At 35.7% G+C, this 17,683-nt stretch overlaps 1 protein-coding gene across 8 annotated transcripts in view; it reads left to right on the top strand.

Moving 5' to 3' along the window:
- INPP4B (inositol polyphosphate-4-phosphatase type II B) overlaps positions 1 to 17,683 on the top strand; it is an 805,823-nt gene that overhangs the window by 612,662 nt on the left and 175,478 nt on the right. For all 8 annotated transcript variants that reach the window (XM_032333489.1, XM_032333488.1, XM_032333487.1 and 5 more), the window contains one exon: positions 2,429 to 2,576. In XM_032333489.1, coding sequence (XP_032189380.1) covers positions 2,429 to 2,576 — 148 coding nt within the window. The remainder of the gene's footprint in view (positions 1 to 2,428; positions 2,577 to 17,683) is intronic.

Here is a 17,683-nt window from a genome sequence, read left to right as displayed (position 1 = left end):
GGAAAACAGTATGGAAGTTCCTCAGAAAGTCTATAATGGGATTTCTATGTGATCCAGCAATTCCACTTCTAGGAATATATCCAAAAGAAATGAAATGAAATAAAAACACTAACTTGAAAAGATACATGCCATCCCCAGGTTCATAGCAGTATTATTTGTAATAGCCAAGTGTCCACCGATGGAAGAATGGATACAGAAATGTGTTGGGGCATCTGGGTGGCTCAGTGGATTAAAGCCTCTGCCTTTGGCTCAGGTCATGATCTCAGGGTCCTGGGATCGAGCCCCACATGGGGTTTTCTGATCAGCAGGGAGCCTACTTCCCCCCCTCCACCACCTGCCTCTCTGCCTACTTGTGATCTCTGTCAAATGAATAAATAAGTAAATGAATCTTTTTTAAAAAAAATGTGTACTATATGTAATGGAATATAACTCAGACATAAAAAAGAATGAAATCTTACCATATGCAACAATATGAATGAACCTTAAAGGAATTATGCTAAGGGAGATCAGTCAGACACAGAAAGACAAATATCATATGAGCTCTCTTATATGTAGAATCAAATCAGTCAATCAATCAATCAAAACAAAACAAAACCAAGCTCATAGTTACAGACAACAGGTTGGGAGTTGCCAGAGGTAGCTGGTGGCAATGGTTGAAATGAGTGAAGGGTATCAGAAGGTTCATATTTCCAGTTATAAAATAAGTAAGTCTTAGGGATATAATATAGAACATGATGACTATAGTCAATAATACTCTATTTGAAAGTTAGTAAGAGAACACACCTTAAAAGTTCTCATCACAAGAAAAAAATTTATAACTATGATGGTGACAGATGTTAACTAGACTTATTGTGGTGATCATTTTGTGACAGCATACAATATTGAATCATTACATTGTACACCTGAAACTAATGTAATGTTATATGTCAATCACCTCAATAAAAAAGAAGGGAAATAAATATAATTATGAATCTGTGATATAATATAATTGATAAAATTTAGAGCTAATATTTATGTTAAAAATATAATCACTTTAGATATATAGCTCTAGATTCTATTTCTGTTTTTTTTAAGTGTACATACAACTCTAGATTTTAAACATTTTACCTCAACATGCTGGAAATATTCTACTGTCTTCTGGCTTCTATTGGTGCTTTTGAAAAGTAAACACTGGCTAATTCTTAGCAGTGGATAAGTAGGTATACTGGAAACTTTGAGCCTGGTTGTTGAAGAATGGGATGTTTGAGATCAGCGTTTCTGATATAGCATTAATTCTGATAATGATGATGTCTAGACAATACTTCTGAGAATGGATGATTGAAGATGAATGGATGAATAGATTCTCATTTTAATGTTCCAAAAGCTATTGTATATTTACCCAAGTAGTGAATGAGATATGGTCTTATAGGACATTAAATTTTTGAAAGGAATTTTACCCTATACTTTGAGGAGACCTGGCCCATTTAACCCATGCTTCATTTCAGTATCAATTAAATCAGCTTTATTGGTAAACTGGAGTCAAATAATTATAGATGCTTTACTGGCAATTGACTGGTATTTTCTTACCCACTAAGCTTTGGTGCATGAGTATAACAAAGGCAGTCATTGCTCAACAGCAGTGGAAATAAATTTCTGACCCAAAATAAATGGCTGGAGAGTGTGGCAGAAGGCCTCATGAAAATGTATCAAATATTATTTTAATATCTGGCCCTCCACTTTTTCCCTAAATCTTAAAATCATTGATGGCGTGATCTTGTTACTTCTTCCCTAAACACTTCCCATCCACAAATACAGTTTGCTCATAACCTCATTGTCTTGCTTCTGGTAATATGTGATATTAGAAAGTGTATTATTGACTCATTGGCACTAAAGTATGCATAATATTTGAACTGTAATAGCTCTTAAGCCAATGAATAAACCTTTCTAGCATTTAGGAAACAAAACAATTTTAGTAGTGGGGCTATTTGAAACCTCTGAAATAACATGTCTCACCTACTGTCTAAGTGAGCAGAGCTGACTAACAATTATCAGAAGAAATTAAGAAATATTATTTTTCTATGTATTAAATGTTAATATATATATTTCATGTATATTTATAAATACATATGCTTTAACAAAATCTTTAGAAGAGAAAGAAATTAATAGGTGGCAAACTAGCAAGCCACAATAGCCACATTTATGACTTGGAACTTGATGTATCACTTCTTAATTTAATAAAGACTACTTGTCCCAGAAGCTACTGAAAAAAGTACAAAAACAAAATTCTTAGAAATTCAAATACACTGTTCCATTATGATAAAAACAAATTCTTGATTAAATCAACAATTACAACAATACACTGATTAAGGATTTTGTTAATTGATCTTTCTCTAATGGGCATATATTTATAATTTAACTATTAACCTGTTGTGTTTTTCTTCCCTCTCAGTGCTAAAGAACCCGGTGTGTAAATTATATAGATTTCCCACATCTGACAATAAGTGGATGCGAATCCGGGAGCAGATGTCAGAGAGCATACTTTCTTTTCATATTCCTAAGGAATTGATTTCTCTTCACATAAAAGAAGATTTGTGTAGGTAAGAGAAAATAATTTATGATTGTCTCTCACATTTTTTTCTAGAAAATATTTTTTCTTAAAGTATAATGATAATGTAAAAATCTAGACTTGCAACTGTCCAGTGTTGATGGCCACTAACCATGTCTGTCTGTTAATCATTTGAAATGCTACTAGTCCAATTTGAGATGTTCTTTAAGGATAAAATACAGATTTTGAATTCTTATCCCACAAACGGATAGACTGACTTTATAATGATATATTAAAATTTAGAGTATATTAGGGTTAAATAAAATATGTTATTAATCTCACCTGCTTTTTTTAACTTTAAAAATATGACTACTAGAAAGTTTAAAATTATATATATGACTCTCATTATGGCTCGCATTATATTTCTATTGTATAATTGCTATCTAGCCAATCACTTGAGTTTTGACCTTGCTAATAATCCTTTTATCTTTATCTCATCTGCTTACCATTACTGTTTCTGCAAGAAATTCCTACTTGACTCTTCTTTGGACTACTCATCTGTAACAAGACTTTCAGATGTTTTTGGTCCAAAAACTCCTTTATTTATTGTTTTTAAAAGAGAGGGAGAGAGGGTGGGGGACAGGCAGGGAGAGAAAATCTTAAGCAGGCTCCATGCCCAGCATGAAGCCAAATGCAGGATTCCGTCTCATGATACTGAGATCATGACTGAGGTGAAATCAAGAATCAGCTCCTTAACTGACTGTACTATCCAGGCACCCCCTTAGATGACTGATAATGTATGCTATATGAATGGACAGTGTTGTCATACAGCAAACTTAAATATGTTGCCGTAATAAAACAGAAAGATCTGGGGACTGGTTGTCAATAAGAATATCTCTGAGGCATGACAACTCAAATAATTTCTTTTTCTGCCTTATAAACCTCTAGTGATTTTAAAATGCTGAATACTACATTATATTACTGTTAAGACCATAAATTTCAGAAATATTTTTGTAATGTTTGTAATTGCGGAAATACATAGCAAAGTGTAAAATGTCTAAAATTTGGATCTCTAGCCTATGTCCACTTTAATACACCAGTTACCTAATAGTAGTGTGCCCTTTGGGTAGACTCTATAGTCCCCAAGCATGCTGTATTGATCTAAACTAGTGAGCAAACAATGGACAAGGTAGGTCAAATTTGGCAGTATTGACAGTATATTTTAGGGTAGGAATGACTGCACAAATACTATATTTCTGATTGAGGAGTAAGAGAAAGAAAAAGCAGAGCCTGGATTTTAGAGAAAATTAGGCAGGAAACTGGGTTGCAAGAAACAACCTGGATTTAGGAAAATAAAGATTAAAAGAGAAACAGAAGATAGATATTTGAGAGTAGCAGATTGAGAATAATCAGGCCACAAAAATCAGATAAAAGTTATTGACTCAGGACAAGAGAAGCTGTAGCATGTTCAGGAACCTGAACAGACTACCTATAAGAGCTGCCTATAAGGATGAATTAATATAAGCCAAATTATTCAGTACTATCCTTTCCCAGAGCTAGTAGTAAGCACATGTAGTGGGCAAAACAAATTCCCAGGAAGGATAAGCCAATTTAGGGAGTTTGTATCTTTGAAGTCATAAAAGAAGTATCAACTTCAGCATTGTTATATTCGAGATTATGACACTAAGAACCATTCCTACTAGTGTCATGTAAAGATTACATTTCACATGGAAGGTTTGGGAAAGATAACTCTTCCTCACAGGTGTTGTACAGTAAGGAAGGTTTCCTTAGAAAAGCATGAGGTCATAGGCAGTGCTTTTATTTCAGCTGAGAACCATAGAAAAGAAGTTGATAGATGTGGTGGATTTAAGCAGTTAGAGATAGACATTGCCCTAAAAATGACTCCTGATAACTCAATCTAAGTTAGCCAGTCCTAAATTCTCACTAAAATATCTATATCATGCCAGACTCTCCTCGCCAGCAAAGTTCCTGTTCAAAAATCCAATGATAGCCTTATGGGTTTCCCTTGTATGTAACTGTTTTCTTTTCTCTTGATGGTTTTAGAATTCTCTATTTATAACTACTTTTACCATTTTAATTACTGTGTGTCTTGGCATAGACCTTCTTGGATTGATCTTGCTGGGGAATTTCTGTGCCTCCTAGAACTAAATTTCAGTTTCCTTCCCCAAATTTGGGAAAATTTCAGCTATTATTTCTTTAAATAATTTTTCTGTCCCTTTTTTTTCTCTCTTCTGGGATCCCCATTATTCTACTAATCTTGTTACTGGATATTTACCCAAAGAATACAAAAACAATAATTCAGAGGAATACATGCACCCCTTTGTTTACTGACACATTATTTATAATAACCAAATTATGGAAGCAACCAAGTATCCATCAATAGGTGAATGGTTAAAGCATATGTGGTATATATATACAATAGAGTTAGCCATAAAAAAGAACGAAATCTTGCCATTTACTACAAACAGATGCATCTAGGGAATATAATGATAAGTGAAATAAGCCAGTTAGAGGAAGACAAGTACCATATGATTTCACTCATATGCAGAGTTTAAGAAACAAAACAAATGAACAAAGAAAAAAAAAGAGAGAAACCAAAAACAATCCCTTAACTATAGAAAACAAGTAAATGGTTACAAGAGGGAATGTAGGTGTGGAGATAGGTAAAATAGGTGAAGGGAACTAGTAGTACAATTATTGTGATGAGCATGGAGTAAAGTATGGAATTGTTTAATCATTGTATTGTGCACCTGAAATGAATATAAAACCATATGTTAACTATTCTGGAACTAAAATTTTAAAAATAACCCATAAAGACACAAAAAATGGAAAATGGTGGCCATTCATAAGATATGGAAATCTATTAACATACTACACATACTACCACATTATTAAAATGAAAAATAATAAATCTTTCTTAAAAAAAGATTTTATTTATTTATTTGAGAGAGAGAGTGAGAGAGAGCATGAACAGGGAGTGGGCAGAAGGAGAGGGAGAAGCAGACACCCTGCTGAGCAGGGAGCCCCATTTGGGATCATGATCTGAGCTAAAGGCAGACGCTTAACCAACTGAGCCACCCAGGCGCCCAGGGTTAAAAATCTTAGTTGACAGACCACTAATGCTATTTCATCTAATAATACAGCAAGCTAGTGAGAAAGAGGATGAAGAGAAAGACTCCTAATGTTGCCCCAGTCTGTCTGTTTTGTTTATCTGTTTTGTTTTAAGTTTTATTTACTTATTTATTTGAGAGAGAGTGGGGGTAGGGGCAGAAGGAGAGAGAGAGAGAATCCCAAGCAGACTCCCTGCTGATCCTGGACCCCGATATGGGGCTTGATCTCACGACCACAGGATCATGACTGCACCTGAAATCAAGAGTCAAACACTTAACGGACTGAGCCACCCAGGTGCCCATCCTCTATCTGCTTCTGTCATCAGTTTAGAAACTTCCTTAAAGCTTGAGCAGCTGACCTTCTGCATGTCTAGTACTTTACAGTCCTCCACAGTGCTATCTTTAACCCCTATCTCCTCTCCATTCCTACTAATGTCTCTCCGTCTAGCCATTCACTGACAGTAAATCCCAGGAGGAAATACTGAGTAGGGAATAAGGAGAAAACAGCTACTCCATATACCATCTGCCTTCTCCACCACCTTTTCTGTTTAAGTCTCTTATGTAACTTCTGAGAACGGTACTAGAATTATGTGTTGGGAAGGGAAGAGGGAAGGTTCTACTTACAAAATACTTAGTATAACACCTTGCTTTTGAGAAGTTACTGAATTCCTTCATAATCATGATGCTCTGGGAATTGTTCAGAGGAGAAAAAGCCCATTTCAGTCCTTAAAACTAAAGTATATAAAAATCTGATAGGTCTCAGGGCACCTGGGTAGTTCATTCAGTTCAATGTCTGCTTTAGGCTCAGGTCATGATCCCAGGGTGCTAGGACAGAATCCCACATTGGTCTCCTGCTCAGCGGGGAGCCTGCTTCTCCCTCTCCCTCTGCCTGCTGCTCTGCCTACTTGTGCTCTCTCTCTCTCTATCTCTCTGTCAAATAAATAAGTAAAATCTTAAAAAAAAATATCCGGTAGGTCTGAAAATTGGCTAGGCACTGTGAAGAGCAGCGTATTCCACATATCCTCCACTCTCTCCATCACCTTTTCTAGGTAAATCTTTTATAATTAGTTTTTAAGAATCAAATATTTCTCTTTCACATTTTGTAAAGAAGAGGAGAGGGAAAAAAAAAATCATGCTGAAGACTCAAAAGGGAAATAGGAAAGATAGGGAGAAAAAAAAGAAAAACTGACTAGCCATCTCAGTAGAGTGTAAGAAGGTATGGTTATTATGAAACAAAACCAGAACTCCATGGAAAATAATTATCACGCTTTAGGGAAAATGCTGTAAAATGGAGGGGATAAATGGAGGGAATAATGAAATTTTAAAATGAAGCAACCAAATTAAGTCCACAGAGCCAGGAGAAAAGAACAGAGCTGACACTGAGAAATTATATCCATAATGTGGAAGGCAAACATGGTAAGCTCATCTCAAATGCTAAATGAGGGTGAAAAATATTCAGAATGATGAAAGAGAAGATGTTAGATATACAAGGCACAGAGCTGGGCACTACTTAATAATTTCAAGTGTTCTTGGGGAAGAAAAACTCATGCAAAAGCTTGAAAGAAAACAGTAAAAACTTAGGCAGGTCTGGTGTTTTTTTTTTTCTTTGGCATGGTAAAATCAGGGTAACCTTACATTTCCCTACAGAAGCCCATACAATAACATCTACTGATTTTTGAGAGGAAAAGCCAGTGGCCTACTTTATTGTATAGGGCCAGGTTATGAATATTTTATGAGTGAAGGTGATGGAAATGACATTAATATTTAGGAGTTCAAAAAATGCCACTCACAAAACTTCCTTAAAAAATTTACTTGAAGATCTATTCCATGCAATGAGAAAATCGTTTCATTAAAATTATAATATACTATAAATTGATGTATAAAAATTAAATTATATTATAAAATTTATGTGACATATCACAATATAATAAATTAAAAATATGAGTGGGGTTTGTCTCACAAAAGAACTTATATCATTTCTCTTGACTGGATGGGATCTCCAGCCTGGACAGCCTGGACCCTTACTGTGATGTTCTTTTCTCAGCTTCTTTTAATCCTAGTCTTACTCAGATCCCAGAAAGTATTTTACTTGCTTTTACCTCCCCACTAAAGCCCAGAACTTAGATGAACTCCCTTACCTTGTTTGATGAAGACTACGGGTGCCATAGTGCTGTTGTCTTTCAACACTTCACATTCACAACAGTGCAAAATGCTTCTTTTGCATGCTTGGAAGTCTGTCCTGGGAAAATTATATTATATTACATTGGATTTTTCCATAAAAATTAATATATGCACACTACATAAAAAAAGTATAGTAAAAAAATAAAGAGAATACTAAAAAGAAAAAGTAAAATTCCTCTAAATTTACCACCTAGAGGGGATATTGTGTCTTTATTTTTTGCATATATTCTCATCTTCGTAAGCCTTCTTATTGGAAGCAGAATTTTGTTCCCCATGGCTGTTATCCCTTGGTATCACCCTTTATTTTCCTTGCATATCTGAGTGTATTATTATGAATACATCTGTGATTCTACTACATAATTGTAAGGGCCTACTTAGCCAGAGGGAGCCATTTTGTGTTTATGCAGTGAACTTAGATTGACCCTGCCCCTCCCAGAGGAACTTACTTTCGAAGCCCAGACACAGGCCAGGTGGAGACATCCAATCAGTGGGGTGTGCATATATCTACTAGGGTAAATTGAAATTCAATTGGCCACCCGTGTGTGACCTAGCTTGACTGTGCAGTTTTCTCTGTGTGTTGCTGACCTAGCATGACTGTGCAGTTTTCTCTGTGGGTTGCTGACCTAGCATGACTGTGCAGTTTTCTCTGTGTACCTCAATCTCATTGGCCACCTGTGTATAGCCAGGCTCAATCACCTCTATAAAAGTTAGTCTGTGAGGCTGGGAGGGGTCGCCTCTTTGTAAGAGACAGCCCCAACCAGTCGGTTTGATTCTGGATGCTTGGCGCGAAATAAAGCTTTGCTTGACCTTCGCTTTGTTATTGGTCTTGCTCCTTTGATTACGGACCCTAACAATAATGTTAAATAAAAGTGTAGGCTACTAACAGTGAAAATTATTGCATTGGAATTTTTATGGATACATAAAAAGACTAGAAGAAAAATAGACTAGATATATACTAGAGCATTACTTACACATATGCGAACATATTAACAATGATTATCTCCGGATGATGGATGATGATGGATAGAACAGTGATTTACTATATAGCAATAGAAAGCAAATACATAAAACTTTACAAATAAATGACAGAGAATAGATTTGCCAGTTAACCATATCTTGATTTCTTTTAATTTAAATAGTTTACTTTCAAACAGTGACGTCTCTTCAAAATTTGGTTCTCCCTCGTGCTTGGTCTAAAAAATTGTGGATGATTGTTCTGTTTTGTTTTGTCTTGGAAAATTACCAGTCATTTAGAATTGAAGTTTTCCCCCCTTCCCTACCTCAAGAAAATACGTAGGTAAATGAGAATGGTCTTACTGTGTTCTCATGGCAACAGTGACAAAAGATCCTTCATTCCTTGTAGTGTCCCTTAGATGCTTAGTGGTTTCTATGATGGGATGACAGATAACCACTGAGATGTTACAGGCTCCATGTGGCCTTTGAGATATTTAGAAAGTTTGTCTTTATTTTGAGTTTAGTTCAGTATTAATCCTTTCAAAATTTTTGTTCAATTATTTTACATTACAAATTTTAATTACCTGGAATTTATTTGATTACATTTATAAAATGAAATGCCAAATTAGCCACATTTCTGAAAACTTAGTTTCTTCAATATCACTTTTTCAGTGTTCCATTCCTTTCTTACCTCCTTATAATACTTACCAGTTTCCATGCCTCTCCATTGTCATTACTAAAGTAATTAAGAAACTTAAACAGTGACAACAAAATTCAAAAGAATCTGACATGTTTGGAATATTTGCTCTTGACATTCAAGAATACAGCCTGCTAAAATCTTCTTTTATACATACAAATACACCATTGTAGTTTTTCATTTAGCTTTTATATGCTTATTATAAGGATTAATATACTTTGTTGGTTTTTTGAAAGAGAATTCTTGTGGACTTGTCAGTTCTACTCCTCCTATTTGTCCTTTTTATTTTCTTTCTTTTTTTGAAACAGACTTCTTGCATGGACTACATGCTGCTTTTATTTCTGTTTTGTTTATTTTTATCTTTTTTTGAGGTATAATTGATATATAACCTATATTAATTTCAGATGCACAATGTAATGAATTTTTTAATTCATTTTTTTTAAGATTTTATTTATTTATTTGACAGACAGAGATCACAAGTAGGCAGAGAAGCAGGCAGAGAGAGAGGAGGAAGCAGGCTACCCGCTGAGCAGAGAGCCCAATGCGGGGCTCGATCCCAGGACCCTGGGATCATGACCTGAGCCGAAGGCAGAGGCTTTAACCCACTGAGCCACCCAGGCGCCCCTTAATTCATTTTTTTAATGTTCACTCCACCTACTCTAATCCCAACAACCATTATGTCTTGCCTGTGATAGTGCAACAGTCTATTAATGGCTTTTCTGCCTGTAACTTTATCATCTTAAAATACATGTTACAGACTCACACAGTCTGATTGAAAATATTGTAAAATGCAGATTTCCAATAAGAGTTTCCTTGAGCCCTGATATTTAACCTCTTAAGAACCATACAAGAATAATGTGTTCAGGGGGCGCCTGGGTGGCTCAGTGGGTTAAAGCCTCTGCCTTCGGCTCAGGCCATGATCTCAGGGTCCTGGGATCAAGCCCCGCATCAGGCTCTCTGCTCCGCAGGGAGCCTGCTTCCTCCTCTCTCTCTGTTTGCCTCTCTATGCTACTTGTGATCTCTGTCTGTCAAATGAATAAATAAAATCTTAAAAAAAAAAAAAAAGAATAATGTGTTCAGAAGGGAAGAGGGGAAGTTTTGCTGCAGTTTACTAAATTACACATAAGGGATTAGTAATTAAAAAGTAAACCAGTTCCTTGATCTAGCATGTCTGAAGGATAGGGAGAAATGGCAAATGGCTTATTATGGTGTTGTTACAATGGAAAAGGACAGGAGAATGACATGTTAAAGACAACTCAGAGATCCTAAATACACAGAAAGTGTGTGTGTGTGTGTGTGTGTGTGTGTTTATGTGTGTCGTTGCCTGTGTTTATAATGCTTTAAGTTTTATAGTCTTTCAGCTTGGGTTGCACACAGACAAGTTATGTAGGTCTTGCCAAACTACCACCTATAAAATTTTTATAGCTTGTTTTAGTGTTGCCACATATTTTGTTTATGTTGAGTGTTTTCTTTGGATTTTGTCCTACTTCAAAGGTTTGCTGTGCTCAGTCTACATTGAAATATGTTAGTTACTAGAGAAAATGATGGTACTTGTAAGACTTGAAGCTTCATGACAGCTACAAATATGGTGTTAAATCATGGTGTGCGAAGTATCCTTTCAGATGGGAGGTTCTGTGACCATATAGTGTTTGGCTTTATCAAAAAAGTACACCTTCTACACTTTAAGACAATATTTGAAAACCTATCTCAGTACAAAAAGTTTTAAAGAAATGAAATATTCAGTGAAAGTGAACTCCATGGTCCATAAAACTCTCCAGGAAAACAAATAGTTTGATTTATATCCTATATTTTTCTCTTTTGATCCCAGAGGTGGGGCAAGAAAGAAGCTTTCTGGCATGTATGCTGGGAGTTTAGAAGAAAAGAAAGAATATTTTATAAGAATTAACTTTAAGACTTTCTTGGGTCTTATATAAAACATAAATATTGTGTGTATGATGTAGAGAAACAATCTTGTAAGTAAAATATAAAAAATATGTACCAAAATACTTTGGTAGGGAAAAATATGATAGTGTTGGAACATACAGTTGTTGTTGTTTTTTTTAAATATTTTATTTATTTATTTATTTATTTGTTTGACAGAGAGAGAGAGAGAGAGAGAGAGCATGAGCAGGGAGAGTAGAAGAGGGAGAAGCAGGCTCCCCGTTCAGTAGGGAGCCCAATGTGGGACTTGATTCTGAGACCCTGGGATCATGACCTGAGCCGAAGGCAGTCACTTAACCAACTGAGCCATCCAGGCACCCCTGGAACATACAGTTTTATTACTACTTCTTTGGAAGAATGTACATGCCTTGTCTTGTATATTAGTGTTTGTAAATATTATACATATTCTAAGTTTGTAATGATAAAGTATTTTATATCAATGGGGCAAACAATTTTTTCAACACTATATTTTCAGATGTTTCGTATTCTATGTTGTATAGAAATATTATAGAACTCTAAGTTCTATGTACCTATATACCTATATCCCAAATCTATTTCTTGAATGTAATGTATTCCTATATATGAAAAAGATTGTTGGTATGATATTTTGAGATCCTAGGCTGAAAGCCTAGTTGCTGCAGAGAGATAAATGTTTGAGAGACGTGTTCTACATGCTTACTTAAATATTATCATATGCGGTTAAATTGGCTTCCTAAGCATCATATCTAGTTTGAAAGAGATGCAGGAGATATTTCTTACCTTGTACTTTATCTTAACACACGTTACAAATTTCATAAAAAAGTCCCATTTATTTCAGACTGATAACACTACAGAAGTTCCTTTTTAAAAGTGTTAAAATTATATATTAAGAACTATAAACTGGAACTAAAATATATCCAGGTAAATTCTTTTTCAAAAACATCCTCACTATACAAAAAGATACGCAGTAGGATTGTACAACACAGTGACCCAACCCGTCCATTTGACATGATCTAACATTCTAAAATGTAATCTACATACTTTGTTGCAAGATTTATCAACAGATAAGGCTTCCTCTTCACATGGCCTACAAAGTAGAAAGGACCCTGTGTCTACCTACTTCTCCAGCCTCATTCAATGCCTTATATATGCTGGTGTGGCTGAAGCACATGTCTTTTGAGAGGTCTATCGACATTTGCATACTTGGTTGAAATAAAGGCACACTGAAAATCTTTACTGACCTTAAAGAAACATTGATTAGTGGGAAAAGTGAAAGGGAGCTAGCCATTCTGTTTAAGTCTCACATATATCAAACAGACGTCAAACCAATGAATCTCATAGATGTTTTATGGCATTCTTTTTCACTGTTTCTCTTTGTTTTTTTTTTTTTCTCTGTCTCCCTTGCTTGCTTTCTCTGAGAGAAATCATAAGTCCGAAAGATCCAAAGATGAAGAATAAAAAATATGTGAGAACGCCACTGGTGGTTCATACCTGATTAGTGCTGTTTCTTCTGCTCATTTTTCTTCATGCAGTGTTGACACTCAGTTGGAATACTGTGTGTATGTTACTTATCATGGAAAGTACAACCAGCCCTACTGCCTCCCCGTACTGAGGGCAGATGCTATGTGTCGTTACGTTCATCATTATGGTTTCTTGGGATCACTTAATGAGAGGTCCTGTAGAGCACTTAGTATCATCAAACTGGTGGTAGAAATATGTGTTTTATTTTGGTGTTTGGATATTACAATGTCTGCACAGGAATGAATATGGCAAAACTCATTTAGAGGTTTTTTTTTTTTTTTTTCCTGTTGCACCAAGATTCTTGATTTAAAATGGATTGAATGGAGGAAAGTGTGTTGTAATGATAAAAACACAGAATTGGAATTATTATGGACCTTAGTTCAAAAACCTGTATCTGCCACTCAGTACATGCTTATGATTATAGAAAATTACTTGATCTTTCGATTTCCAGATTGTTATAGGTAATAATGTTATCATTTGCCTTACAAGCCTACTGTAGTAATTACATGAGCAGTCAGGACAGTTCAGGGTTTTGTTTTGGGGGTGTGTGTGTGTGTGTGTGTGTGTGTGTGTGTGTGTGTAAGTACAGCTGTGATTTGAAAGCTGGCTTCCCCAAACTCCACTTAATAGCTATGTGACATGGCACAATTTACCTAACTACTCTAATTTTCAGTTTTCTCAACTGTAAAGAAGGGATTAAATAATGAATGCACATGGTGATGTTAAGGTTTAAAGTGAAGCATTGATAATAAATGCCCAGTATGCACACACATAGGTCTTTAATATGCTCTTAGCATCTGTGTAAGAATCCTGTATATAGCAGCCACTCCATATATGAAAGCTATTATTTTTGTTGATCTTAGCTGAGGGCTCTAGAGCTTCAGACAGAAAACTGAGTCTATAATTTATTTTAATCTCCTTTAGCTTACTAACCTAGCATATCTCATAGATACGTGCACTATACGGTACCACACATTCCCAGTGGGCAGAAAAGCAGCACTGGCATGTCTTAAGCCACAAAGCTGGTGTGTTTGGACCTGAGGCAGTGATCTTGGGATGAGAGTCAGGCTGTAGATGAATTAGGGCCTTCTGGGCTACAGAAAAGGAAGAACTTGTCAATCTTCTTATGCTTTTCTGGAGTCTAGCATACTACCTAGCATATAGTAAGCTCCCAGTAATGTAATATATTTCCTAAGAACAACTGAAACCATTAGCAGGAATGACACGATTGTGTTTAGCAAAAGGGAAGCACATGTGGAGGGATGAAACAATTTAGGGGATATTACAGTCGCCTCGGCTGGTAATAATGGTGGCTTAAACTAGGATGGTAGTGGGAGAAATGGAGAAATACACATACATCTGCAAGTTTTTAAGCAGCTGAAATCCACAGGACTCCATGGTGGATGATATCTGGAGGTAAGGTGCTGAGGGTGATTCAAGTATTGTGGCCTTCATGACTGAACACGTCAGTATATGTCATTGATACAGAGCATAGTAGGTGCTCATGAGGTTCAGAAGAAAAGAAGGAGCCCTCACTGCTTCTCCCTTGAACCATCTGGATCTGTGCTGATGCAGTAGACACGTGCCCCATGTGGCTATTTAAACTCAAGTTAAAATTTATTTAAATTAAATGAAATTAAAAATTCGATTCCTCAGTTACCTTAGTGACCTTCCAAATACTTGATAGTCACATATGGCTAGTAGCGATCATATTAAACAGCACGGCTATAGAACATTTCCATCATCACAGAGAGTTTTACTGGGCAGCACGAATGTACAATAACCAACAGTGGCATTTGTAATTTGAAAAAGAAGGGCTACAAGATAAAACTCTTCTTTCTTCCTAATCCATTAGAATTTAAAATGGAGAATGAGAACTTTGACCTCAAGCTTTCTACTTTACCCTTGTAGGTAAAAGATAAAAGATTTCTTGTTCTTTTTTTCCAAGTTGTTAGTATCTAGATACACATTCTGCACAGTTATTTCTAGTGGGAATGAGATTGCATAATGTTTCTAACGGAGAGTCCATCTAGCATAGTAGTTTAAAATACGAACACCAAAGACGTAGCTCTGGAGCTTAATGCCAGTACTGCTACTCACAATCTGGGCGACGCTGGGAAAACTACTTGTCTTCTCTAAGTCTCAATTTCCTCACTAATAAAATGAGGATAATAATAATAATACCTATTTCAACAGGCTGTTGTGCATATTGAACGAATGGATATTTGTAAAGTTCTTATTACAGCACCTGGCATAAATAAGCATAATAAACACTGCATAAATGTTTGTCAAATGAATAGAAAATAAATAAGAATTTTGTCCTGTTTTTGACATTCTTGGCAATTACGTCAGCCAAGTGAACACTACAGCAAAATATTTGAATGAGCCCTCTGTGGAGCTGGGTGGAAGCTGCATTCAGATGAGTCCCCCAGGGAGAGACTTCAGTCATCCTCTTCAGGAAGAAGCCATACTCCCCGGGAATTAAAATAAAAAAGAGAACAAGATTTATAGTCATAGAACCTGGACACAGGTCTTGATTCTGCCTCTTACTAGCAATATGGCATTGAACAAATCACTTCTCATTTCAGTCTTCTCATTTGTCTAGAGCAATGTTGTTCAGCAGAACTTTCCATGATCATGGAAATATCCTACAGCGGACTGTGGAGGATGATATAGCTATGTGGCTATTGAGTGCCAATGCAACTGAATTTATAATTGTGCTCAGTCCGACTCTGGAACAATGATCTCCAAGGATTGCTTTGAACATAAGAAAAGATATGTTCTATACAGAAGTATTTGTGATTACCTGGAAAGCTTTATGGTGTCCACTGAAGAACCCTACTGCCACACGTTTTTTTGCAGCCACTTGAATGCCATCTACTTGTGAAACTGAATTGAGTGATGTCTGCACTCCAGGTCCAGGGATGGAAATTGGAAAGGAAAATGTTTTCAATTTCTAAAATTATGGGCAGGAATAATAAGAAGGTGCTGAGAATGCCAACGTATTTTCTTGCTTTGCTAGTTGAACTTTCAGGTACAGTTAGTAGTTTTCATGGGTACTCAGAATGAAAAGGCGTGTAATTGATAAATGGGGATTTTAGAGAAACTTCACGTATGTGCCACTTTAAACATCAGCTCAGAGCACCAAGCTTTAAGATACTTAAAAAAAAAAAAAGAAAAGAAGATGTCATCCATATTTGATAACTTTAAAATAGACTTCAAAGTGTAAATACGATGTTACTTAGAAATAAATAAACATACTCACCTGTATCAGGAACAACAAATAGTTTTTTAGGAGTGGAGTAAGACATGCTTATTATCCCTCATTTTTTTTTTTTTCCAATGCAGTTACCTAAAGTGAAATGATGGAATCTGGCTATTTATCAGATACACTGCTTCTGTGATTACAGCTATATCCTGTAGTTACTGGGTTCTGATGTTTAGTCTTTGCATATAACTTGGAACCTTCCTTAGTATACAATACAACAGCCACTTCGTTTAATGTCAAGTGAAAATCAGAGGGAATGACCACTGAGACTAGCCAGTCATTTTTCAGTGAAAGGGTGACTCACAGACTACAGTGTTTTCCACATCATCATTTTTTTATTAAATGCACTTTTTTAAAAAAGCCCATGATTTATGGATGCCATATTTATCCCTGTATGGGTTAAAGCACAGACAGCTTGAATTGTTGGTTGAACATAACTGTGAAAAATATTGTGAATCTTGACATCTAGTTGAACTTTGCTCAGTTTTATGTTGTCTCCCAACCACTTTATAAAATTGAAGCCACCCACCAGTCATTTATGTCATCTAGTGTTTGACTGTTTAATATTTAATTTTTTTTTCCTGATGGGCAATTTCTGTTATGATTTCTTTGGGGTTTGATTTAAGGTCTGATTTTGCCTAATGAATGAAAGCAGCTTGGCTAGTACACTTTGCATCCGTGAGCACCCACATGTAGTATCAGTATGATAACTACTAGAAGGTTCTGGTGAATTTGTAGAGCTCTTTTTATTCTACAGAATGATATTGTGCAGCCCATTGTAGGGAAGTGTTTCTATTTACTTAGATAATAACAATTTCCAATAACGTTTTAATGCCTTTTTTACTGAGCCATAGCCTATTGTATATAAATTTGTATCAGGCTATTAGGTCTTACTACATTCTTATAAATGAATTAATTATTATTCTCAGGTACTCTTCATTACCATGATTACTTTTCATAAATTCAGGAATTTTTGAGTTTGCACACCCAGATTTTAAAATTGTATTATTCTGGGTTCACAATTTTAATAAAATTAGGTGTTCATATGTGGTGCTTTGGCCTCAGAGATTTCTTGGGCATGTCCCTTAAATGAGCTAACCATCTCTGTAGTTATTTTTCTTTTGAGGAAATCTAGAAGGATGTTGCTGTGGCCAAAGTCAGAGAAATTATTGCTTATGCTCTCTTCTAGGATTTTCATGGTTTCATGTCTTACATGTAGGTACTTAATCCATTTTGAGTTTATTTTTGTGTATCATGTAAGAAACTGGTCCAGTTTCATTCTTTTTTTCCTCTTTTTTGAAGATTAGCCAAGAATATCTATAGAATATGCTGAGAGAGATAAAAGACCATAAAAGAGCTTGAACTGTGTTCTAGATTTTTCCATCCCATCCCCTTTCCCCAACTTTTGGCACCAAACAGAGAAGAACATATACTTTTGTGCTTTTGTGTTGGAATCCCTGTGTAGGTAGTGTATTAGTGAGTGTTCT

This window comes from Mustela erminea, chromosome 2, assembly GCF_009829155.1.
Source record: "Mustela erminea isolate mMusErm1 chromosome 2, mMusErm1.Pri, whole genome shotgun sequence".
Classification (NCBI taxonomy): domain Eukaryota; kingdom Metazoa; phylum Chordata; class Mammalia; order Carnivora; family Mustelidae; genus Mustela; species Mustela erminea.
The sequence above is the reverse complement of the archived record's forward strand: the minus strand, read 5'-3'. Positions and strand labels throughout refer to the sequence as shown.